The sequence below is a fragment of the Colletotrichum tamarilloi genome (assembly GCF_030869305.1).
Source record: "Colletotrichum tamarilloi strain Tom-12 chromosome Unknown Scaffold_20.1, whole genome shotgun sequence".
NCBI classification, from domain to species: Eukaryota; Fungi; Ascomycota; class Sordariomycetes; order Glomerellales; family Glomerellaceae; genus Colletotrichum; species Colletotrichum tamarilloi.
In genome coordinates, this window is record NW_026849403.1 from 56,133 (window position 1) to 81,129 (window position 24,997).

The 24,997-nt window shown below is 53.6% G+C and overlaps 7 protein-coding genes across 7 annotated transcripts; all 7 read right to left on the reverse strand.

Moving 5' to 3' along the window:
* Positions 1-197: 197 nt before the first annotated feature.
* On the reverse strand, positions 198-4,351 carry CTAM01_06836 (oxysterol-binding protein; the record flags this gene model as incomplete). The annotated part of the gene is made up of 3 exons (XM_060522862.1): positions 198-1,391; positions 1,447-4,033; positions 4,332-4,351. The coding sequence occupies 3 exons, from the start codon at positions 4,349-4,351 to the stop codon at positions 198-200; spliced, it is 3,801 nt and encodes a 1,266-aa protein (XP_060382364.1).
* Positions 4,352-6,558: 2,207 nt separating this feature from the next.
* Positions 6,559-9,307, reverse strand: CTAM01_06837 (endochitinase; the record flags this gene model as incomplete). Its single annotated transcript, XM_060522863.1, has 2 exons — positions 6,559-8,672; positions 8,731-9,307. 2 exons carry the CDS (start codon positions 9,305-9,307, stop codon positions 6,559-6,561), a joined length of 2,691 nt encoding a protein of 896 aa, XP_060382365.1.
* A 2,919-nt stretch (positions 9,308-12,226) lies between these two features.
* CTAM01_06838 (uncharacterized protein) lies at positions 12,227-13,911 on the reverse strand (the record flags this gene model as incomplete). The annotated part of the gene is made up of 2 exons (XM_060522864.1): positions 12,227-12,585; positions 12,651-13,911. The coding sequence occupies 2 exons, from the start codon at positions 13,909-13,911 to the stop codon at positions 12,227-12,229; spliced, it is 1,620 nt and encodes a 539-aa protein (XP_060382366.1).
* A 3,465-nt stretch (positions 13,912-17,376) lies between these two features.
* CTAM01_06839 (uncharacterized protein) lies at positions 17,377-18,753 on the reverse strand (the record flags this gene model as incomplete). The annotated part of the gene is made up of 1 exon (XM_060522865.1): positions 17,377-18,753. One exon carries the CDS (start codon positions 18,751-18,753, stop codon positions 17,377-17,379), a length of 1,377 nt encoding a protein of 458 aa, XP_060382367.1.
* A 1,234-nt stretch (positions 18,754-19,987) lies between these two features.
* On the reverse strand, positions 19,988-21,363 carry CTAM01_06840 (uncharacterized protein; the record flags this gene model as incomplete). Its single annotated transcript, XM_060522866.1, has 3 exons — positions 19,988-21,001; positions 21,058-21,220; positions 21,323-21,363. 3 exons carry the CDS (start codon positions 21,361-21,363, stop codon positions 19,988-19,990), a joined length of 1,218 nt encoding a protein of 405 aa, XP_060382368.1.
* Positions 21,364-21,638: 275 nt separating this feature from the next.
* Positions 21,639-22,458, reverse strand: CTAM01_06841 (uncharacterized protein; the record flags this gene model as incomplete). The annotated part of the gene is made up of 3 exons (XM_060522867.1): positions 21,639-21,641; positions 21,938-22,293; positions 22,371-22,458. The coding sequence occupies 3 exons, from the start codon at positions 22,456-22,458 to the stop codon at positions 21,639-21,641; spliced, it is 447 nt and encodes a 148-aa protein (XP_060382369.1).
* A 1,992-nt stretch (positions 22,459-24,450) lies between these two features.
* On the reverse strand, positions 24,451-24,786 carry CTAM01_06842 (uncharacterized protein; the record flags this gene model as incomplete). The annotated part of the gene is made up of 1 exon (XM_060522868.1): positions 24,451-24,786. One exon carries the CDS (start codon positions 24,784-24,786, stop codon positions 24,451-24,453), a length of 336 nt encoding a protein of 111 aa, XP_060382370.1.
* Between the last annotated feature and the right edge of the window lie 211 nt (positions 24,787-24,997).

Consider the following 24,997-nt stretch of genomic DNA (forward strand, 5'->3'; position numbering starts at 1 on the left):
CCTGGCTCTCCGACATGCAGTGCAGGCGGGAACTACCTTTTCCCGGCAACAGTCCACCGAAAGCCGCTCGGCCCGTCCGCAAGACGCACTACCTGCTGCTGCGGCTTCTTGTCCGGCACAACTTGGTACCCGCTGCTGGCCCCACCGATCCCGCCTCCACTGACAGAACGAACACCTCCTAGAACGACGCGATCCTCCTATTTCGCGTCCTCGTAGATGGGCTCCAGACCCTCCCAGGCCTGCTGCGGGTTCCCTTCGGGACCGGCCTTTTCTCTCTGCTGCCAGTACTTGCCGTTGAACTTCCAGTACTCCTCACCCGTAATCTCGCACGTCGTCTTCTCGAACCACGCGGGCCGGAACTCGATGCCCTTCTCCTCGCGCTGCTTTCTTCTCGCGCGCTGCGCCTCCTCCAGACGGTTCTTCTCCTCTGCGGCAAAGTCGTACTCTCCATCCTCCATGGCGCGCTGATCGGGACGAAGGCGAGAGTCCGTGGGCGGCAGCCAAGGCTTGAGCTTGTCGTCGATGTGGTTGAAGGTGAGCACGAAGGGGGTGAGGTTGAAGGGAATGCCGGGCGGGCGGGGGTTGGCCTGCCAGATGAGGAAAGCTTTGTTAGGGTCGGTGATGCTGCCCTTGTGGAGCGAAGCCGAGTCACCAGGATCCTCGACCGTAGCTTCATATCCAGGCGTGAGACGAGCGTAAAGCTTCGAGTTCCATCGGCCGCCCATGCTGTATCGGACTCTTCCATCAGAGTCGAGGACCTTGCCGGAAATCTTGTATGCGCTAGACGCCTTCCAGCCACGCGGCTGGAACTCGATCTGGCACACCTCGCCAGTTGTCCAGTTCTTGACCTCCATGGGTCCATAGTTGTCAACAGTAGGGTTACCAGTGATGATGCCAATGACGGATGTGGTGACCTTTCTCCAGGTGTAAAGGTCTTCTTTGCCTCCAGACTTGGGTCGAAGCTTCAAGAACCACGTTCCAAGAGGGTTGGCGTCAAAGGACTTGCCGTAGAACTTTGTCTTGACGGCCGATTCACCCCAGTAGGTCCAGTGGGGTGATTCAGCCCAGGCGGCACCCACTGGAGGATGGTGAGAAACCTGCTCAATAAAGAAGCGGTAGTTCTTGTCAGGCCGGACGTATTCAAAAGTCTCTCCAAGAAGCGGATTGAAGGGTTTCGCCACACGACCGACAGTGGAAGCGTATTCACTAGCAGCAAAGGCAGCCACATAGATGAGACGTTCAATCGAGTCAGATCTCTCCACAGCTTGGTCCAGAAGGTCGACGTATTCCATGTCCTCACCAGCGCGGTATAACAGAGAGGTAGGCTCGTTGAATGACACAGGCAAAGTCATCTTGGTCATATCCTTGCCAATCATGGACTTGAGAATGCCCTGCAGACAGATTAGCAAACCGGACATACATAGCGCTTGAAATGGCGTAGCTTACCCAAAGTGAGATCTTGGGCCGATCATCAGCATCCATCTTGAGACGACTTCTGATGCCATTCTCGTAACCCTTGAAGGAGCTGCTGAGATCTGTGCCACCAGAAACAACAAGTTGCTGTTCCTCCTTCTCCTCGTGAGGAGTAGGCACCGCATCGGCATGCGGCAAGTGGCTGACCTCAACCTCTCCAGCATCAACTGCATCAAAGAACTCATCCTCGTCATCCGACTCAGAGTCAGATAGCTCAAGCGAATCAAGGACCGTCTTCTTCCTTGTCAAGGTCCTCTCGGGCGCCGCTGGCGGGGCTGCGATATTCGCGTCATCGGCACCGATGGCGGCCTCAACGGTCGCAGTACCATCCACCTTTCTGTCACCCTCGAGGTCCTGGCTAGTGGCCGTTGGCTGCTCGTTCATAACTTCGCGGAGCGCACGCTTGGCGGCTTTGCGCTTCTGCTCAGCCTGGTCGACACGCTCCTCCAGGATCTCCTGCTCCTTGGCAACCTTGGCCATGCTCTCCTCCCACATGCGGCGCATGTCGATTTCGCGGTCCAGCCGGTACTGCCAGTAGGCATCGCGATCCTTTGAAATCCGCATCAGGTCTCCGATAAGTCCCGTCAGACTCCTGACAGCAGCATCGTAGGTTGTGAGAGCCTGAGTGACCTTGGTGTCGGAAACAATCGTATTCGGGTTCTTAGAGGCCTCGGAGAGCATCGCAGCATTGACAGCTGAAATGGTATCGAGCTGCAGCTTGGCCGACTGAGCTGTGATGCTGAAGGCGTCCTTGCTGACGGAGGGCTCTTCACGGCTACTGACATCCTCAAAGTCGTCATCGTCATCGTCATCGTCTGGTCCATGGTGCCCTCTTGTTACGCGAGATTGACCCGCATCTGTCGCGGCATCGGCAAAGTCGTCATCGTTGCTAGCGACGGTGCTTGCGCCAGCAAAGTCGCTTCTGGGGACGGACATCTTGCTGTGCGACATAGTCCTGGGGATCTGCACACTGCTTCTTCCATCGGCCACGCTGGCGCTCTCGCTCTGAGCCTCGTTGATGGACAGCTCTGGCGACTTTCCAGACTGCTCTGCCTTTGCCTGCCTCAGCAGCTCGGCGCCGCGAGCGCGCTGGCGCTCTTCCTCCTTTGCCTGGTCCTTTGTCCACTGAATGGAGTTGTTAAGGGCCCAGAACCAACGCTTCGCCTCGACCTCGTGGTTGGCCTTGAGGGTGTACTTGACTGAAGACTTGCCGATAATCTCGAATTTGGTCTTCTCGTCGGCGCTCATATGCAGCTTGGCGATGCGCGTGTTGATGGCGCCACGGCAAGCGGAGCCGGCATCGTCCTGGTGCTTGTAGTAGCTCAGAACGCCGTCCTCGAGAACGAACCATCGAAGCTGGTATCCCTTGCGGTAGTTGGTCCACTTCTTCAGGTAGCCCTTCATCTCTCGCGCCTCCTTTCCGGCCACAGGATCGGCAGAGGCCGCGGCTCCAGCGCCCTGTGAAGCCGCCTGGCCGAGAACGGCTTTCTCCTGGATACCTCTCTGAGCCGCAACGGCAGCGGGGGATCGCTTAAGCATGGCGCGTGTGGTATCGTCCTTTGTCACATCCTGCGGAAGCTTGCCCTTGCGGTCCCGACGGAAGGGATCAGCTCCGTGGAGCAGGAGGACCTGGATGAGTTGGGTATTCTTCTTGCGGGCGGCCTCGTGGAGAAGGTTTCCGCCGGCCTGGAGGGTTGTGGGTTCGGTAACGAATTCTGTGCTGTTGATGTCGAGAATCTGCTTGAGGCGTGACTCCTCCAATACAGTCTCGAGAGCCTTGTAATCGTTCTGCGCAATCAGACCCTGGATCTGTCTAACCTTGTTCTCGGCAAAGATGGATCGCGACAGCTGGAGAAGCTGGAAAATATCGGGGTTTCGAGCGACGTCGATGGGCAATCGGCCCTGGTAGTTGGCGATGGCATCGTTGATCTCCTTCTGGTCCAGCAAGAGCTTGACAACCTGGGTTCGGCCCTGGACGGCAGCTACGTGCAGCGGGGTATTTCCATCCTTGTCTCTAGCGTTGATATCGATGGTCCCAGCGCCGTCAGACAGGACGTACTCGACAACGGGGTATTCGGCGCATTGGATCGCAAGGTGAAGCACGGTGGTGTCGTCGAGGCCGGTGCCGCTGAGGGTATTGATGGAGGAGATGCTCGTGCGGGGCCCGCCCTCGGCGGTATCCCTGATGGCCTTGGAAATGGAGGCAGTGTCGCCGCTTCGCAGGGCCTCGACGATGCGGAACTTGCGAACAGATTGCTCGAGGGAGACGCCCTTTTCGCTACCTGCGACGCTCATCTTGGATGCGGATGTAGATGCGGTTGCGGAGGGGGGGCTGTTGTGGGAAGGGGTTCGGCCCATGGAAGGGGAGATGGAGAGCCTGTTGGCCCCGTTGCCGCGGGGGACGTTTTGAGCCATGGATATGTTTGTCGCGGAAGCCGCTGTAGAAGGTGGCGACGTCAGCGGCGCACCGTCATCCGTGGTGGATGGATCTTCTTCGCTGCGGGAGTGGTTTCGTCGTAGGAGTGAGAGGGCAGCGGCCGACTTTGACCGCTTGTGGGTGCTGGAGAATCAGGAGAGGGTTAGCTTTGCTGCTGCCAAGATTGGGATGCGGAAGGTGCTGTTGCCGGTGCTGATAGTGCTTCTGTTTCTTGCTGCTGCTGCTGCTGCTGCAGGCCGCCCCGGAGAGAGTGTATGGGCAGACGCCTTGCTGCTGAGGTTTATGTCGGTCCCGATGACAGGTGCAGTGGGAATGGGAGGATGGTGCCAGAAGGGATGGGAGATTGTGGATGTGTGCATAGCAGCTGGAATGCCACAGGCGTGGAGAAGACGGGAGCAGATTGAGGTGGATCATCACGTACCTATCGCCAGCGTCCGACATGTTGCAGAGCAGTAAGGAAGCTCGGCTTCACTCACACACATGAACCTAGCTGGAGCAACAGTATCCGTAAAAGGATGCTATTATGGACACCTCTGGAACGCGGGCCAGGCAAGGTTGCTTGGGTTCCCCACTTCCTCGTAAGATAGTCTGAGTTTATATGAGCGTGTCCTGGATCCCGTACTCCGTCTCTCGTGGGGAGGTAATGTAAGGTAAAGAATGGAGCAGCCGGTGGTCAAGCACAAGGGACGGGCTTGTTATCCGTATGCCGCACTCCGTAGCAAAAGGAAAAGAATGGGTAAAGAAAGGTAAGGCAGTTTATGGCTTATGCTCGCAGGAATACTGGGTACTCGGACCTGTTGATAGGTCGGCGGAGGGGTTGGATGAGGAGGAGAATTGGTGGAGGATGCTGCTGCTGAATGAGGGACTGACTGGAAGTCGGTTCGGTTGGGGGAATGTGAGACGCTTTGGTCGGCGACAACAGACAAACCACAGACAATGGTGGGGTGGGTTGGATAATGCGTACAGCAAAGCTGTGGATGTTGTGATGAATATCCGATGATACCTAGAGACAGGTAGGCATCGAGGTGAGCGGCGTGGCTGGAACCAATGGGGTGCGAATTATCCCACGAAAGAGAAGATTCCAACGTTGGAATCCCGCTGTCGTTCGTGGGCGAGGATGATGGTGCTGTTGTTGCTGCTGCCAAGTTTCCTGCAAGTCGCACGAGAACGAAAGCGAGCTGAGCATGTAGTGTACGGAGTGAGGTAGTGTGGTGTAGAAGCAAGGTGGGATGGATGGTTGGACGGGATGGATGGGTAGATGATGGTCTTCCTTCTTTCTTTCTTTCTTTCTTTCTTTCTTTTTTCTCGACTGTTCGGGATACATAGAACCTAAGGTATCTCTCTCTATCTCTCCCACTCCTCGTCCCGAGTCTGCGCCTGAATCACATAAGGCAAGGTCACCAGCTCAGGTTGTAATAAAGGACTCAAACAACCAAGGTACCGACGCTATTCCAGCATAGCCCCATTGATGAACACGATAGAACCTCGACGACTGTCCAGATTAGCGCCTAGTGTGATTTTGTGCAACAAGGTCATCGCAAATCAACCCTTGGCCTGCTGTGGTGCGCCCCTCATTCTGCTTCCCCCTCCCCTCTCACTGCTCAGATTGTACCTCTCTCCCTTTCCAGATGTGCCAGGTTCCCTGCAGAAATCCAGAAATCCAGAAATGACGTTCCCGTCCTTGGAGATGGGGGGTGACGAAACCACAAGCTTGCGGCCCCCTCATCCCACCCGTGAGCTCCCAGCCAATCACATCATCATTTCTCCCCCAGCGTGTCTAGTCTTTCCATGGAAACGGACTTATTTAGGCGACACACCCTGATACCCTTTTCATGCCACCCGATGATGACACCCCTTTTGGTCATTTTTGGGGGGAGCATACGGTGGGATGCAGAGGGGTAAAGCTGTAGGGTTAGTAAGGTGGTGAGGTTACCAAGGTAAAATAACGTGTATCGTGTTTTTCAGCTTACTACCCGTGTCGTGCCCGTGGAGAGTATCTAAGGGAGTACATATGAGCAGCGCAAACGGTCGCCGGGTACCTGTGGCGTCCGTTGTTTGAGCCACACACAAGAGCTGAAGAAAGTTAGAAACTACCTTTAGTCCATCTCCGTACACCAACCGCATCGGGGACTGATTGACCATGATTGCTCCTCTGTGTCCTTTCTGAGATATTTCCTGGAAACGGCGCGCGCAATCTCTGCCGAGCGGCTCATTGCAAACCGGGCTGGAACCCAGTAAGCAAGCCCATTGAGAAATTTCCCTTGTCGCTCCCGAGATCGGTTCGTTCAGCCCAGACACGCCGATTCGGCCGAACGACTAAGAAAGAAACCTTGGGGCCTAAAGCGCATAGGCTACACCCAAAAGTCAAACATCAGGTTGTTCAAGGAACAAATAACAAATCCCAGCAACGGACTGATTGCATTGTTTGCATTTACATGCAGAATGTTTTCTCAACTGTATGCTCTAGCACGCAATGCGCCAAACGTTTTATCACGAGGTTCTATACCCCAAGGCTTGCTTTTACATGCCTCGATTGCAGCACCATAGGTATACAAAGGAAATATTAGTCATGTTTATACATCTCGTGAACAGAATTAAAGAAATAAATGCCATATCCGTAGTAACCAATCATCAATCCCTCACACACATTAGAGCAGAAGAGCAACGGCAAGGGCGGCGAAGCCACCGACTCCGAAAGCTCCGATCTTGGCAGCTCCAGCCTGGACAGGCTTGCTGGGAACGGGAGCAGCCGTTGTGTAGCTGGGAAACCCGCCCGTGGAGGTGGGCTTGTAGTTGGAGCCGGTACCCGCGAGTGTGGAGTTGTATTTGCCAATCGTGACGGGGACAGTCAGGGTCTTGTAGATGAAAGTCGTCGAGTCATCCTCTTTGCCGGGAACAACGGGTGTTACGGTAGGCTTGGGCGGAGAAAGGCTCCCAGAAGGCTTGCTGCCACCTTGGCTGCCAGTGGGCTTGGGAGCATCGCCAGTAGGCTTAGGGGGTTGGGGCACATCGCCAGAAGGCTTGTTCCCTCCTTGGCTGCCAGTAGGTTTGGGAGCATCACCAGTGGGCTTGGGAGGCTGAGGAATGTCGCCAGAGGGCTTGTTTCCTCCTTGGCCACCGGTAGGCTTGGGAACATCCCCGGTGGGCTTAGGGGGTTGAGGCACGTCGCCAGAGGGCTTGGGAGGGTTGGGGACGTCGCCTGAAGGCTTAGTGCTGCCGGGTGTCGTCTCGGTGTACGGGCAGACGGTGGTGTATGCAGGGACGACCTTGGTCGTGACTTGGCCAACAGGGCAGTTTGGTACATCAGGAGCGCAAGATGTGATGGTGTACGTCTTTGTGGTGAAGACTGTGCTGGTAACCCATTGGGGAGGAGGGCTAATTGTAGGCACGGCGACGGCGGACGACGTTGCCGTGATAGGGCAGACAGTGGTGTACCAAGGAACAGTCTCGGTGACAACCTGACCCTTGGTGCAGGGTACATCGGGCTTGCAAGAGGTGACGGTGGTGATCTTGGTGGTGAAAATCGTGCTTGTGGTCAGCTGTTCGGGGACACTGAGTGTGTTCTTGGCCGACTCGGTAGCTGATTTGGTGCCGGTGGGCTTGTCCGAGATGGACACCGTCAAGGAGTTCTGGGCAGGTCTCGTAGCAGAACCAGTAGCAGAGCCGGTGGCCTTGTCGGTGACGCCGCCAGAGGCAGTCTTTGTTGCGTCTGCTGAGCCGGTGGCAGTAGCAGTGGCCGTGTGGGAGTTACCCGCCGTGGTGGTTGGGAAGTCCTCGTCGTCCTCATCGCAAGTGTCCGAAACAGTCGCAGACTTGGTCGCAGAAGCGCTGGCAGTGGCAGTGGCGTTGGAGCTCAACGATGTGATGATTCGCGACGAAGCAGATCCGGTGGCAGACGCCGAAGAGTTGCCAAAGAAGGTGAGTGAAGCAGAGGCCGAGGCCGAGGATGATGCGGACACAGAAGCAGACGCTGAGGCGGACACAGAAGCGGATGCCGAAGCAGATCCCGAGCCAGATGCCGATGCTGAGCCAGATGCTGAGCCAGACACTGATGCTGAGCCAGTGGCCGACACGGAAGCAGAGGCCGAAGCAGAGACAGAGACGGAAGTCGAGATAGAAGCAGAGGCGGAGGCTGAAGCAGAAACGGACGCCGAGGCGGACTGGCTGGAGCTCGAGGTCGCGGAGCTGGAGCTAGAGCTAGAGCTTGCCGAAGTGGTGGAAACAATGGCAGACGAGGTGCTGGTGGAAGAGATCACGGACGATGTCGAAGTCGAGATGCTGATGGTGGAGGTCTTGGCAGGGATGGGGTTGCAACCGTACTTGAGAGCATCGGCAATGGCCTCGTGGAACGACTGGCCGTTGATCTGGTTGATGGCGCCACGGGTGGCATCCCAGATAGAAACACCTCCAAAGTGCGGCTTGCTCTGGTACTTGCAGATCAAGTCCTTGATCGTGGAAGGAGGAGCATAACCGTTCCATCCAGACTCGACGCTGGCGAGGACACCAATGTAGAGCTTCGCGTCCTTGCTCTTGGAGGTCTGAGAAATGACCGTCTCCCAGTCGTCGTAGTTGGGAGTATCGGTGATTTGGCAGCCGGGGTTGTTGTAGAACTGGATGAAGAGGGAGTCGAATTGGGCGTTGTAGATGAGCTCCTTGAGCTGGAACCAGGTGTCTGACGTTGGGCACTGGGGAGCAGCAGAAATGTGGTAGATACCACAGCTGCGAAGCTTCTCAACCATCTTGATCCAGGGCTTTTGGTCGGCTATTGTTGAAGTTAGTATCATAATTCATCATAAAAAGGGGCAACCTTATCAACATACGATACTTGAACTCTAGGTCAAAGTCGAAACCGTCAACAGCAATGTGCTCAGTCTCGCTGATATCAAAGGGACGAGGGCCGTTCCATGCCTGATCGTAAGGACCAAAAGTCTTGTGCAACAAATCACCAAATTCATGGCCATCCTGCTCACTGTCAATGTCGTAGCTGCAGGGGCCTCCGGTTGGGCAGTAACCACCAATAGCCAGGAGAACCTTGATGCCCTTGGCCTGGCAGTACTGGATATCCTTCTTGATGTAGTCACAGTTCATAATCAACTTGGTGTCTTCGCCAGTCTTGGGGTTCTTGTAGTAAACCTCGCCGCCGCAGTGGCCGGCGAAATTGGTGCCGGGGTATCCAGCGCTGTTCTTGGGAGAGTATGTGACGAAGGATAGAGAGACGGAAGTGACGCCCGGAGCATCACAATAGCTTGAAAGGCGGTCGGTAGTCTGGCCATACTGTCCCCAGTACAGGTTGAGTCCGAGAAGTGGCGAGGCACTTGTGGCTATCTGTGAAGAAGAATGGGCCAGGGCCGGGCTGATGACCGCGGCGGCGGCAACGAATGACTTGCTGAAGAGCATGTTTGACGTAGTAGTATTAGACAATTAAGTGGTTGTACGTTGTTCGCAACGATTGTAAGGTGGCCGAGGCCGTAGAAAGAGTGTAGATGTGATCTAAGATCAAAGAAAGGACGCAAACACGAATGTTTGCAAGATGGTGAAGACGCACCGTCGTCTCTAGATCTCAACAGGAACAGAGATGGAGTGAGGAAATCAAGGAAGAGAGAAAAGAGAAATTACATGGAACGTCAGGAGAAGACTCCCATTCATAAGTGAACCATTGCCGCTCTCCACGAAGCGGCGCAACGATGTAGTGACTAACTACATTGAGGGACGGGTAAAGAAAAATTGCCTAGAGGCAAATTGAGTTGTGGGTGTAAGCCATCATGGCGAGGGGTGCAGGGGACCAATCTCCCCCCTCGTGAGGACTACTCGAGAAGCACGAATAGGCATTGACGCCCACAAGCGGCGCAGACCGCAACGGCGACGATGTGGGATGCGTATGCATTGATGTGTTAGCGGGTGGGTGTGCAGGCAATGCGGGCGACGGCGTGGTGGTGAGCGGAGTTGAAGTTGTGACGATGGAAGAGACGAGGTCCAAAAAAGTGGGCGGCTGTGGGCACACACCAGACGCACCACTTCCCAAACAGGCAAGCGTTTCTACAGTGGTCATCTTCTTGGGCGGTGGTCTAGGCGTGGTGGCTCTCACTGCCCGGCGCACGACAAAGGCGGCCGGTTCCAATGAAGCTGCTGAAGGGACAGGAACAGGACTAGCGTCACCCAAGCGACGTGTGAATAGGGGTCGTTTCTCGTGCTTGATTCGCCGTGTCCCCTGAATTAGGTGGAACTACTGCCTGTCAGCGGCGCCAATGCAGACTTCAAGCACGCTTCAACCACGGTTGGACCTGCAACCCACAGCTCTGGGCCATTGGCGTTGGCCTTTGGTTGCATCGACGACAGAAGCTGGCCGTCGTCCCGGTCTTGAAGCCATCTTCTCCCTAGCTATATCCTCAGCCCAGTTGGTGGAGAGATGGTGAGAGAAATATCCCGCTAAACTGGGTCTCTATGATGGAGATGCTATGGTAGACTTGCAGCCTGTTTCCTGCGAGCACTCGGCCACTCCAGTCTGGCACACTAATTACTTCAGAGAATCCAGTCGAGTTGAGACCAAGCTTCCAAAGATAGTATCTATACGGACACATCTGTGGATTTCCCCGAAGAAGGCGCGACAGGCTGTGAAGATTCTGATTTGGATGTGAAAGGATTGGGCGAGATCACTTACATGAAGTCACCCACACGTGATAAGAATGAGATCTTCTTGGTCCCAACGAACACTGACTTTTGGGTCCAGGAAAGGGGGGAAGCTACGCGTAAATTCAGCCGTACCTCAGCTAGACTAATGTGAGGTAGCTCGAGTTTCCCCGTGGAATCACGCGTTGTCCGTCTTGGTGGACCGTGGCTCGCGCCTTACCGGCCGAACGGTGGAAGATGGGAAATTGGTGGCTGCAGCGAGGTGGCACACCGTCCAGAATATTTTGGGACTTTGGTAAACTAACAGCACCAAAGTTCTTTTCACACCCTCCCAGGCCAACTTTCACCACACCTCTCATCAAACGTGCTCTTGCTGATTCTTGTTGGCTGAGCTTGGAATACATCTGTCAATGACGCACGGTAGTACTGCAGGCAGTTGGCTGCCTCCCTCTTACTATTCTAAGGATACAATGCTTGCACGTGTCGCGCCATCGTGGTGTTTCTGAGGCGTCGAGTATCTGCTGTTTCACGCGCCAAGAACGTCAAGAGGACTAGTTGCTCAATGACACCGCTCATCAACGGGTGGCAGTCGGAGACAGATTCCGTCCCCATGTAATTGGGTCGGCCCTTTGCTGTGTAGAAGACGGATGCAAATCCCTGCGAGCGGCCAAGGCCACGGTCCGATTCACTCGATGCGATTAAGCAAGAGTTTCAATGCCTAGGGACACCCAAAGAGTTCTTTCCCTAGGCACATTTCATTCCCTGTACAATACTTCACGTGCCAAATATGTAAAGGGTATGATACTTAGGTGTGCTTTTGGGCATCTACTCTGAACCATTACGACTGAAACCCAACTCTCAACCTTTCTGTTTCTAAAGTTCAGTAAGGATTTGATGATTACATGGATGTTGAATGGTCAATGGTTAAAGACTTGACCTACTGCTGCGGTTAAGAACATGGAGGTGCCTAATTGGATGAAGATGGAAATCGCGAGGTCGTCGTAACTGAAGTTGGCTTCGGTGTTGTCCGAAAAGGGCAAGAGGAAGACGGGAGGAAGAGACAGGAGCGACCCACATTCCACCTACCCCGCCCGATCCTCGAGGTAACCGAATCACCTGGATGTCTTCAATCCCTGTCGACAGATCTCACTTGCTCCCTCATCTTCATCTCACGACCCTCAAATCGATGTTTGCAGGATTTACACCAGAGAGCTGGGACCGGCAAGTGCCGTTGGCAACACAGAGCAATATGAATTGTTGCGCCTCTGCCGCAATTGCTCCGGCTCATGAGCGTCGTAAGGTAGCCCACAAGATCATCGACTTAGACCGCTCACTCGGGATACAAACATGTTCAACGGATCGATGTCAACTGTTCAACTTTTGTTTTCAACTTGTTTCATTTTGAAGTTGAGCTGTACCTTACTCTTGAAGAGCCCTGCCGTAAGGTAGTATGCTATCGCGGTTCCTCCCGCTTCTAGGTTGTTCTTTCCAATTGTTGACGCCAGGTAACCTTCAAGTCAAATGCATAGGGTAAGTACCCATCAGTCGCTCCCTCCTTCACTTACACATCTCTCTTCAGGCACTCGAATCTCAAGACCTTCTTAAATCACCCAAACACCACGCTTTCCAGAAATCAAGGAGACAAAAGAAAGATGCGCCACCTCTCCTACAACCTCGCCTCGACCAACTTCACCCCCACGTCATCCCATCGTCCTCGTCGTCGTGATCGGCCAGTCTCTCTTCCTCTGCGCCAAGTTGGCCGATATCTTTCCATCTCAATGGGTTCTGCTCCCATCCCCACTCGATGTGGAAGTCCACACCGCGGGCCTCAAGAAACCATGCCACGAGACACTCTATTGAGCAAGGCGCCGGCGTCGGGCAATCGCTTGCCAGGGGACCTGACGGCATAACCTCGCATCCCGAGAAGTCACGGAGCGCCGGTCGAGAGGGAGTTGCTGCAAGGTCGACCATCTGTTGGAACCGGTCGTACATGTAGAGCCAGTGGCCCATGGCCGCCGCGCTTCCGTACGCGATTTGATCGGTTGGTCCTATTCGAGTATCAGGTCAGCTGTCATGTTACATTATGTCAGGCATCTCGCAGATATTCACATACCGACACCGACGCGTCCGCTCATACGCGCACAGTAGAAGTAGTGTTCACCTCGAGGGTGTGGCAGAATGAGCGTGTTTGGGCCCAGCTCCTCCAGCGTCTTGAATTGTGGTCTCGCCCATAACGACGTGTCCGGCCGAATCCGCAGTACTGTGTCATGGGTGTAGCCGTTGGTGACACTCCAAGCCCACCACCTCTCCGCCGCCAACGATACGGTTCTCAGCTGATTGTTCAATCTTCCCAGTCTTTCGCCACACGGTGTCGCCGCCATCGCCTCCGTGCCGCCGGGATATTCCACCTCCGTCTCGCTCACAGGCAAAACGTCGACCGATCGCAAGTGTGTGCCATAGCACTCCCTCAGGTTCGCTTCAATGGACTCCTTGGTTCGGTTGAACACATCTACGTCACCAGGCTCGTAGAGCATGTAGGCGAAGACGTCGATCCTCGAGAAAGCCGGGTGGTCGGCGATGAGCTCCGACATGTGCGTCTTGCAGGTAACGTGGTTGGTCCTGTACAGGCCGGCAATGATGACAGCCAGACTGCGCTCCTTTTCGCGCTCACTCGGTGGCACGTACAAATCGCATAGCCCAGGAATCGATAGTCTCCCCGTATCCGACAGCTCGAGTTGACCAGAGCTTCTCTTCGGCTTGGCGATTGTTTGCGACCCGCCGTCCTCGCTCCGTCCCATAATGCCTCCCTGTGTCTTCTTGCAGGCCGGCTCGAGGTCGCTATGCCAAACCGTCGTCCACGTATTCTTCAACATGGCATTTAATACGATACGAACGTGGCCTTGTTGATTCTCAAGAATGACTGTGCGCCCGCCCTTGTGCAAATCACCTGTCGCGGTCCACCATACGGCATGAGAGCTGCCGTCATCATCAACACTGTTGAGTACCAGGTCGCCGTCATCCTGCAGAACGAGAGCGTGACGACCGCTAGGCGATGTGAAAATAGGCGTTCCCGCGGACAAGAGGACCCCGTCAGCGTCCGGCGTTAGAACAGCTGTACGTGAGCCAGCGCCGTTATCGCCACCATCGCTCCCGGCCGGCCCCTTGGGTGTAGACTCTGGCGTAGGTCGGTGTAAGCTAGGCACTGGTAGTCCGGAGCTGGCGACGTGCCAGTGTGGCTGCAGTACAAAGATCGCGGACAGTAAGAAGATGAAGAAGGCGCCAACGAGTACTTTTGACCGGCGAGAGGAGCCATTCCTCAGTATTGTCCATCGAGATTGGTTTGCGATCATGGTGTGGTCGTGAGTCGGACCCATGGTCCTATGGCTTCTGTTGAGTTTCCGCCCTCTTACTGCTGTTCCCGCTTGCTCCTCGTGTTGATGTTGTGAAGGAAATGAGTTGACAAGAAGGGGAAAAGGTGTAATTTCGAAAATCCTTCAACGGCCCTTTCGGTATGAGTACAGGTGAAGGGATCCGATCTGGGTCCCTCTGCAGGAACTTGAGCGAACACCCCGCGCTATATCAGATGACGCTCGAACCGGCCGTTGAGCTCAGACCTCCTGCTTTTTGGCAGGGTGAGTAAACAACTCCTGCGATCTGTGGACACAAGTGGGTTGGGCGAGAACGAAAATAGACTTTGTGTTTTGTTGCGACGACTCGTAAGCTGCCTTTTCTCGCCAGAGCAGCCCAGCGGACGGTGGCTGAGGCGGCAGAGGGCGGGCACTTCTTTTGGTCGGTAATGGAATCGCCCGCTTTGCAACTCTTTTTCCTCACAAGCCAATCCCGGTCCAGAAGAAGAGGCAAAAAGATTAGGCAAGGCCAGGAGCATAAAAATCGTGGAGAAGAAAAAGCTCAGAGACGGGACGAAGAGAGTTAAGAACCCTCGTCAAAGGTCAACGCAGCGATTCTGAGACGAAGTCAGGGGGGAGGTTCTGGCGTATGAATTGTACGGGAAAGTCTTGGCGGTCCGGACAGCCCGGCGATTGCCAGCAGAGCAGCAAACTCAGAGACAACCAAACTTTTGGAACTGAAATGATCTTCGAGGCTCGGCGTCCCAGCGTAGGGATGGCAGGACTAGGCGGTAAATTAGGACATTTTGCGTGGACGGCGTGGGCGGAAGAAGGAAAGAAAAAGGTTATTTGATTACGCCCACTACTCTGGGGGCCAACAGGGCCGCTCAGCAAGGCATCCATCTTTTGGAAGGACAATATCGCCAATCATCTAGAGATTTGAGGTCTCTGGATAAGGCCAAGGAGATTTGATCGCCGCAAGTGAGAAAGCAAGGATGGCGAGAGGCTGCGGGTAAGATTTTGGGCCAGAAGCACAACACGGGCGCGAGCTTGGGGATACACAAACACTTTCGAGGTTGTCGAACATGAACTCGAGGCATCGAGAGTCTAGAGTAACAATCGTACGGATACACGTGTAATACGTGAGCCGGGCGAAAGCTTGGGAAGATGGCACAGCCAATCGGGCGGCTGCCTTTTGACCCTTGACGTGGACTCAGTGAGGCGCAAGAGGGCGACGACGCAACTCTCTAGCCCCCGTCTCCCAATGGCGCGCGACTTTTTGTGGTCGTCGTGTCTTTTTTAGAGCGAAACGTACGCCCGTTTTGTCACGAACGAGAAGAGCCTCCTGGCCTTGGCTTTTCACCCTTACTTGGCGTTGTTGTTTCTTCTCTTATCGGGCGACGAAGCAAGCGGGATGGGAAAACCGCTGCCAGGCGAGTAACCGCTGCTTACACCCTAAGGTAGACACAACACCCATCACTTAAAGTACGAGGGACAAAGGTGGTTAGTTATGTTGCCCGACTTCAGTAATCAAAAACGGGAGCCACTTCTGTCGCTTTCTCTTCCTGCTCTATTTCTCTTTCTAACTTTCTACGAAGCGCCGTAGGCCGCCTCGTCAAGATTAGAGATCTTGGCAAAGCAGACGGGGGACCGCCAAGAAACCCTCTTTTTTTTTTTTTTTTTTTTTTTTTTTTTGGCCCGAGATCCCTTTCTTGGAACACCTATACGGGGATAGGGGGGTAAGGGGGGATGGATAAGAAAACTCCCGCGTATAGAGGGGTTTTCTGCTCGGGCCGAGAACCGATTGTTTAGTGCCGAGAAAAAGCGCGTTTTTTTTTTTCCGGGTGGGGTGGGGGGGGGTCGGGCGGGTGGGTGTGGGTGCATCGTGCGCGTGTTGCGGTGTGGTGGGCGAGTTTTGGTTTTTGGTTGGTTTTGGTTTTGGTGTTTTGTTTTTTTTTTGTGTTGGGGGGGGGGGGGGGGGGGGGGGGGTTGTCTGAAGATGTGATTCCATGCCGCAGTCCCTTGCTGAAGTTACTATAGTTGAAAACTTGAAAATGCAAAAGAGAGACAAACGAAGGTAGATTGCCGATACAGTAGCTAAGGTAAAGAGACAGCCGTGGCTTTGTAGGAGAAGGAAGCTCCTGGAGTCCCAGGGCCCAGGTAAGGGGTCAGTTTCGCAGAATCAAAAACTCTCGAGCCCTGGACCTGGGACGCGGACGCGGACGGAGGGGAGGGACGGGAAGTGCGCGGGTATCTTTTTCTTCTCTCTGTCGCAGTGCCGTGAATGCGACGCCAAAATGCAGAACTGCACCCTGCGGCGCCTGCGCACGACGGTTACTACGTAGCTGGGTTCCATTTCTGCGGCGCCTGTCTGCGCCGCACGTACCCTTGATTCTTCGTGAACGACGTCGCGCAAGCGTGTACTCCGAAAGAGGCGTGCTCCCGCCGGCAGTCTTGGTTGGTCTACTGGGGCTTTTTTTTCTACGAATACTTCGTTAGCCGAAGGTTCGTGGTTTCGCACTGCTCTCGGGAGGTTCCCCCCCCCCCCCTCCTTTTCTGTGCATCCCGAGTGTGCCATCGTATTGCTGCAAGAGTTATTCAAGTCTCCAAGCTTAGTAGTAGTAGACATGAAGCATGGCACTTGCTTCAAGTTAAATACCCACGGTGATGCTACATAGCATCTGGAGGTTATGGGACTCGAAGAGAGATGAATTCAGACGAGCAGATGCGAGGAGTGGGATACGTTAACTCCATACCGCGTTCGAGAAAGTACTTGTCCTCTTTGCCCGCGGAAGTGTGAAGCCCCCTCCAGCCTCCAAATCGAAGGCAAATGCTTGTCGCATCTTGACGGCTTCGCACGCACGCATAACGCATCACAGAAAGAGAACAATTCCCGAGTCCAGACCGCTGGGTCTTCAAGCGAGGCGCAATGATTTGAGAGGGCCACCGGACGACCAGTGTCATCCGCCCCGTCGGTAAACGGGGACGATAAGGACGGTAAGACCGGACCTGACGTCGTTGTGAAGGGGCCGTGCGGCCTTCTCTTTCCCTCTCCCTTTCTCTCTGTCTCCCAGACCTGTGCTTCCAGAAGTTCCGATTCCATCCAAGAGAGACATCAAACAAGTCATCGTCGTCAAGAGAAGTCCTCATCATTTGGGGAAACCTGGTCAAGAGCCCAGCGTTTGACTAGTTTTCACAATCATGACGCGGCAGAGACGCGGCAGCGGCAGCTTATGCGGGAACTAACGAGTGTTGGTATCCAATAGTGTATTGATATTAACTTTAGTGTATATTTTTATGAGAGAAAGATGGCGAGTTTTCCAGGAGGGAAGAAAAGGGGGCTTGCTTTGACAAGCGAAGCAAGCCACGAGGACGACTCTTCTGTGCTAAACACTCAGATCAAGAAGTCAACATGAATCTTCCATGAACCCCCCTCCCGCCTCTTCGACCAAAACTGCATATTTTCAATAGTCTTGACCTTACACGGCCCTTTCAGGCATACGCCGGAGGCTCAGCAGCGGCCATCTGCCTCTTGCGCGCCGCGTTGATGGCCTTCAACTTGGCCGTGCCGAGACCAGCAACACCGTTCTCCTGGTTGTCACCCAGCCACGGCTTCTTGGAATCACCCAGCATGCTGCCCGCGAGGAAGTACGCGACCTGGCCGAGGATGATGAGCACAAAGGCGATGGGGTACATCCAGTGGATGGAGTAGCCAAAGACGTTGACGCCGATGATGATGCCCCAAAAGTTGCCCGTCAGCAGCGAAATGTTGTAGAACGCGGCGCTGGCCATGCGCAGCAGCAGCGGCACCAGGCTGTAGAAGAGGCAGAGCGCAAAGGTATAGCCGAGGAGGTAGCCGATAGCGGGGCCGTTCCAGGTGGCCTCGCGGAAGGACTCGCGGTCAAAGATGGCGGCCTGGACGCCGTTGATGCACATGCCCCACATGCCCATGAAGGAGAGAACCTCGTAGACAGGGCGGCGGCTGACAAACCACTCCTCTGCGACGTTGGTCACACCGTACAGGGTCGCGCCGAGGAGTGCGAATAGGTCGCCCTTAACCATGTCGATTCCGGGACCGCCATTGGAGCCGGTAATGTGATCGCTAGCCAGGAGTACGCCGCATCCGCCGATGGCGACAATGATGCCGACGATCTGGAAGACCTTGTAACGAACGCGGAGAAGGAAGAACGAGAGGATGATGACGACGACGATAGCCCAAAAGTTGAGGAGCTGGGCCGAGAGGATGTTGGTGTAGCGGTAGGCCAGGACGGTGAAGTAGTTGCCCTCGACATCGAGGAAAGAGAGGATGAAGTACTTCCAGCCGTCGCGGAGGAGGAGCTTACCCCACTTCTTGAAGCCGTACTTGTAGATGGTGACGGGGAAGTAGATGAGGAACAGCAAGATGTAGTTGAAGACAGTCTGGAAGGCCGGGATCGAGACTCCGTTATTAGCGAGGAAGGAGGTGAAGGTGTTCGTCGAGGTGATGCATAGCGCGAGGATCTGGCCGATAATGAGGACGATCCAGAAGTCGACAGTGGTGAAGTAGCTCCACCAGTGCACCTTCCTGGCTTCGATGTCATGCAGACCCTGGCCTACGAGCTCGGACTCGTCGTGGCCGGCGGTGATTTGTGTTGTCGTCACCGGGGCGGTGTTGAGGTTCTTGGTGGTGTCGTCGTCGGCGGCCATGGTGGGCAACGGTGCGTAGGCGTGACCGGGGTCGGTGTTGGTTTCTGTGGTCCTGGTGAAGGGTAGGCGCAGTAGCGACAGAATGGACTCGAAGCGACGGGATACGATGCTAGGCATACAGCGATCTGAGGCGAGGTTAGTCGTCTGTTGCCTTTGCCACACGTTGATGTGGTTGAAGGTCATCTTGTTTGCTGGGTCTATTCTACATACCTTGGTGCGCACACGAGGGTATTCAGACGATGTATCGTCTGCGCGAAACGATCTCAACTCTCAGTCGAGCTTCGTTCTCGCGATATGTGATTATTGGTATGGATTTGTAGTGATAGTAACTGCTCTGGTCTTTCTCGTCCCCTGGCAGCAAGCGCAAAGACTCAAGTCGCTCGCTGTTTTGTCTATCTTACGATAGCACGGCACATGGACGATGCGCCGGGAAGTGGTATGCGAAGAAGTTGGCCGAGGCGGCGCGCAACATATGATGATCGTCGGAGGGGTTCGAAGCGGTTTGCTGATGCCTTTTGGTGAGGCAGCGCGTGATGTAGTCGATTTGGTATCGGCGCAAAACTTTGCTTCGAGCTGTCGCAACAGAGGGAAGTGGAAGGAGAATGAGGAGGAAGAATGCGACAAGAGGGTTGGAATTTTATCGCGGCAACATCCCAGTCGGTATAGAACCAATAGCCCAAAAAGAAGAAGAAAAAACTTCAGCTGCACTATCGCCCTAGGGAAGGTGGTGGTGGTCGGGATCCAGCAGTGGGGAGCTATCGCAGTCGCCACGAGCCTTGAGGGGGCCACGGGGGTGGGAGGGCCCGCCAGTTTCCTTCTTCATGTGACGCTCCCGCTCGCCTGAGTGGTCCGGCTCCTACAAGAACCACTGCGACAGCTGCACCGCAACCGGCCCAACGTGGCGGGACCGGCCGATTTTCAACCATTTTCCCACCCAGCGGGCCACCGCCTTCCCTCCCAGTGGACGGCGCGCCGGCCAAGACGTCCTTTTTGGGGGGTCCTGATCCCCGTCCGTCAGCGCTTGCCCGGGATCTGGGTTGCACATGGCCCGTGTTGGCGTGCTATATGGGTGCGGTGGTGGGGTACTGCAGTGGGCGGCAATCGCGGGGCCGGCGGCGGCGGGGTTCTCTCCAACTCTTGAACCCTTCCCAAGTTTGTCACAGACTGCTCAGCAATGGTGGTTCGCTGGATAACTTTTAATGAACGAAGTTATAGTCGTCACTGCAGTCCATTTCGGGGTTTCTTCCATATCAGATGCAATTTGAAGAAAACAATCATTGTACCAACCCATGCTGCGCTTGCTCAAGTGAACTTGAAGGTAACCGAGTAGCCAGCCTAAGGTGAGGTACCTACCTACTTAAGCAATATATGGCAAGATAAGAGAGCCTAGCTGAAATGGAAAATATCGAACGACAGTTCAGAGTCTTTCACTTGCTCTCAAGTTTTTCCAAGTCGTTGCCATTTGAACCAAGCACCCCAAGAGATACAGCGCGTACAAGCCAGCGCTGATACGTCCAAGTATTGCGAATTTTCCTACATTATCAAGGCGAAAGCTGAAAGTTTGCTTCATCACATCAAACGTAACGTAATCTTGCTTCTTCACATCAAACGTAAGGTAAGTATAAATCGCATAGACCGAGTAGACACCCAGTGTCCAAAGCCAAAATAGTGGCTTTCGGCTAGAATTGCGCGTGATAGTGAGTCGCGCGTTTGTCCCTTGGTCGATTGTGAGTCCAAACAGGATTGTTGAGTGGCATGCAACCGGATAACCTGCAAGTACTAAGTAGAATACCCCACTAGACCATGTGAAGAGGTAGTCCAAAGAATTGATAAGTTTCCCCGATGGTCCGGAGCTGAAAAAATCAGGAACTAGGAAAGCATCTGTCGCGAACCAGAAGAGGAAGAAGACATGGGCCCAGATTGTCACAAAGCTGAAGGTAATGTAGGGTGACATCCACAGGGTCTCACGATAATGGTCTTTCGCAAAGACATTACGACCACTGATCCTTTGGTTCTGAGCGATCATGGACTCAGCGTTGTCTGTTTCAGCGCGGCTTGGGACATTACCACCTCGTCTTTGAGCCGTCGAGTTCGTCTCTGGTGCCGAGAAACGTGCCAATTCCCAAGAGTTTCCATCAGATTGTTGATGGCCGAGACGTCGATCTCCCACTGTGCCAAAGCCCGTCGATTCTAGACGACGACTCGGATGATTTGCTTCGCCAGAGTCATCGGGTGAGGCAAACGTTCCAATAACTGCGACAAGAGGAGCAGCGAGGAGCAAGACGGGTAAAACTTGCCCGAACTCCCACTTTAGCGAGTGTCCTTTATCTGGCTGTTGTTCCTGATCTTTCTTCGCGTAATATTTCTCTTCGTAATGTGCTGACATGACTTTTGAAGTTCCCCAGAGAAGAATAGCCATCAGCCAGCTCAGCTGCTCAAAATCAGTTTTTTTTTTTCGTGACTGTGGAGTGAGAGCCGCTGACTTACTTCGCCCAACATGGAGTTGAAAAGGTTGAAGTGTGTCGACACTAACATCACAACAGCAAGCGTAGGCCTCACCACCAAAATTCCCCATGCTTCGTGTGAAAGTGTGCGGACTCGCCACCTTGTCGTAAGATGTATGTCGGAGGCTGGCACCAAGTCTTCTAGTTTAGTAAGACAATAAACGGTATAATTGCTCGCTGGCAGGGTGAGCCTTCGATGAAAAGCGCTTGAAACGCGAGTCGACAACTTGATTGTTCTGGAAACAAACCCGAAGAAGAGCAGAACTGTTGATATTATCATTTCCTGCATTGCTGATGATCCTGCCAACCATCTGCAGCTGAATCCATCTAGAGAATTGCTGTTCGGGCGGAGAGAACAAGGATACAAATTATGTGAATAATCGCTACAGACTGATGTGCAATTCAGTGCAAGATGTTCTCGGTAGAGCTGCTTTGCGCAATTTAGGTTAAAGAAACATGCTGCGGACGTGTTGGCTGAAGCTGCAGTTGGCTGAGGTTCGGAAGCGTCAGCCCGTGGCGAAGTCCAGTTGAAAAAGCCGGATGGGACAATAGCGACGATGAGGATCACTAGTAAGACAAACATGAGAGTGATTCTCAGAGACTTCTCCCACGGGTGTGTCTGAAAGTATCTTCTCAGGACCGTCAAACCAGAAAGGTGCGTGACACAGGAAAACCAAGCAAGGTATATGATGATCTGCCAATGTAGAGCCGATAGGTTTTCGCCCAAGCACATAAAGCCGCCTATGAGAATGCTCATGCCCGTGACTATCTGAACGTCGCACATGGCGATAATACACTGGACGCAATACATCAATCCATAAGCCCGACTTATGATGAATGGAAAATGTCGTTTCTTTACTTACCTTGTTGAAACAACGACTGATATGTCCAGAAGTTGCCTGGCCGACGAGCGGAAGCGATGCTCCTAGAAAGACCAAAAGCTTTGCTGTCCATGATCTGACCCAAGACAGGAGATTCACGTCGATAGGATTTGGCTCCCAGTAAACTGGATCCGTATGAGTGACGATGTTTGAAGCGGAAACGTCTGGCGGGTTCGCCCTTAGGTGCTCCAGACTCGCTGCTTGGCTGGGCCTTTCGTCGTCCGGTGTCTGCCGCGGTGGAGGAAGCTCTGGCTCGTATGCCACCAAGTAATGAACTACAAGAAGGGCGAAAACAAGATATCCTGTCCCCATAAAACCAATCAGGACCTGAGGTAGATCTTATTAGCGAGTTATCTACACGTGGATTCTGGTCATTGTAGACTTTTGTGCTTATAACTACAGCGGGATCAAAAACTCACACCTAAGCCAGCTATATCGCTATTAGGCTCCCAAGCATCAGCTGACTGGCAGTTGAATCTGGTTGGACACACGGATTGTGACATCCTCAGACTGTGTTTATCATTTCTCTACTATTCTGCGGCCGAGAATCTGGATCCAGGGTAGTCGTTTTCGACCTACGGAGATGCTTAATTGAGATTGCTGAGACTGAGAACAACCATGAGCGGAAACAGTTCTTCCTATCTCTCTTAAATGGCCACTTGTATAGTGGGATGCGATGATTACGTAGCAATCCTAATGATGATGCTGCATAATCGTGCACCCGAATCGCAAGGAGGTCAGCTTCCCTTTCCTTCTAGCGAATTAGAATGATCCATGGGCTTGTCAAGAATTGAAATATTGCTGAGGGAATCATTCTGTGCCACTTCGGTGACACTCGTAGCGCACTGATTTAGATCAGGCTGACCTATCACCATCAGCATGTGCCGCCCTGCATGCCGTGAGCTGCCTGATGTTCTGCAAGCGCGACTCCCCATCCGGTTGGGGCTATATTGAGCGCAGCCGGGCGAATGAATCAAATATCTAGAGAAACTAAGTTATTTCATTAGCTGCGAGTTCCTTCAGCGGCGCCGAATAGAACAGGGTAGGGCCGAATAAACGGACCGCACCCGCCGATGTCAAGATCAGATCCGGCCTTCGGCCCCACTTGGCGTAGGGCTGACGGCGTCCCTCAGACCGTGACATCTGACCTCAAAGCCCTGTAAGTCAGCCTTAGCTGATTCACAGATGGTGTGCCAAGACTATTTCTTCTGTAGTTTCCGTAGAGTTCCAGCTGAATTTCGAAGAAGGGAGGGGAGGGTTCTGAAGTCAATAATCTGGGGTGTCCGGCAACCTCTGATTTGACGGCGGGATCCTCCGACTCTTGAAGTCTTCCGAAGTTTGTCACCATCACGGAATTTTGGCAACGATAGTTGGTAAATTTCCAGGGCCTAAATCAGGTAGAAGTCCAGGTTGCTGGCAAGAACATTCGTCAGATTTGACCAGAAGCAGTTTCTGTCTTACAGCAACTCATTCAAATCCACCCATCGAGCTCGGTAGCATTCCCTTTGCAAGGCTCACATGCTGATAGGACACCCTTTTACCAGGCTGGAGCTGTCATCTCATCCTGTTTCAACGGTAGACCTGGTTTTCGTCCCTCAGTCTCTATCTAAAACATTCAAGACGACTGACCAGACACGCAATCATGTAAAGTCCATACAACACCACCGTGACGAGAATGACTGCACGGATCTTCCAGTCTGAATCGATGACGTCCCAGCAGATGATCCAAGTGTACAAGCCGTATATCACAGCAGTCAGAAGCCAGAACATAACGGATCTCAAGTGATAGCCGAATGCTGCAGAGGGATGACTAGCCCAATCGAGGGCCGTCAGCCCGACCAGGATGGTGGCGTGTCCTGCGAATGGAAAGCTCAAAGGAACAAGATAGGCGACGCCTGTCTCCGTGAACATATACTCCAAAATGGCCAATGCTACTCAGGCTCCGAATCAAGACCATTAAACAACCTAAATATAGCTTCGAACGTAGCGGTCGCGTAACGAAAGAGAAAGTACCCATGTGCCATAATCACACCTAGGCTTAAAGTCAGATAAGGCAACACCCACTGCATTTCGCGATATACAATCTCGGAATCAGCAAGCAATAAACTCATGTGGCTCCCGTTATCGTTTCGGTCCGTGGCGATTGTATTGCCAAAGTTTGCTGCCGTAACTGGTGCCGCCGCGATTGGCAATGAAGGCTCATGTGTATATGTACGCTGGCCTCGATCGGTACTAGGCGTTGAAGCCTGTAATATCTCCATGTTGTTTATCCTGCAGTTCGTACAAGTTGAGTTCGCAAAAACAAGCTGAAGAGAGTAATAAGCGGTGCCAACAGGAGGAGCATTGGAAGCACCTGACCGAACTGCCAACGGGGGCTTTGAGGGCTGCTATCCGACAATAATTCATTGTATACTCGTGCTCGAAAGGCAGCAATGAAAAGCTTTGAGGTGCCCCAGAGTAGAATGACCCAAAGCCAAAATATCTGATCATCGAAGTTATGTTAGTTGCCCTGGTGGCATGTGGAGTATGCGACTTACCTCTCCTAACATGGAGTTGAACAGGTCAGCTTGCGTGCGGAATAGTATAACCGCGGCTAGAACAGGCCTCAATATAAAGCTGTAGCGAAATGACTTGGAGTCCAATATCATCGTTGTTTTACCGGTTGCATAGCTATGGTGGAACAAGAGAGTTCCTAGCCATCCTAATCTACGATGAACAAGATTGGCGCAGGGAATTATGAGAATTTGGTGCATTTTTTCTGACAATCGTGTCGAGAGTTTGAAAGCTCTTGCGAGAACTCCGCCGCTAATGAGCATTTGTGGGATGAGCATCTCCACGAAGGCTGACGTATGGCTGAAAGGTGTGGTTCTTCCCCCAATTTCGTAGAGGCGCACTCGGGCAAAATGTTTTCTTGCCATCCTACCGCTGTTGTTCAGAGTGATCGGAAGACCGAAAGCGTACAGCATTCTTGAGAGGGGCAAAAAGGATAACGTCAGTCAGTAATGGTGTCACCAACGAAGCTTTTGCCTGTGGCTCAAGCAG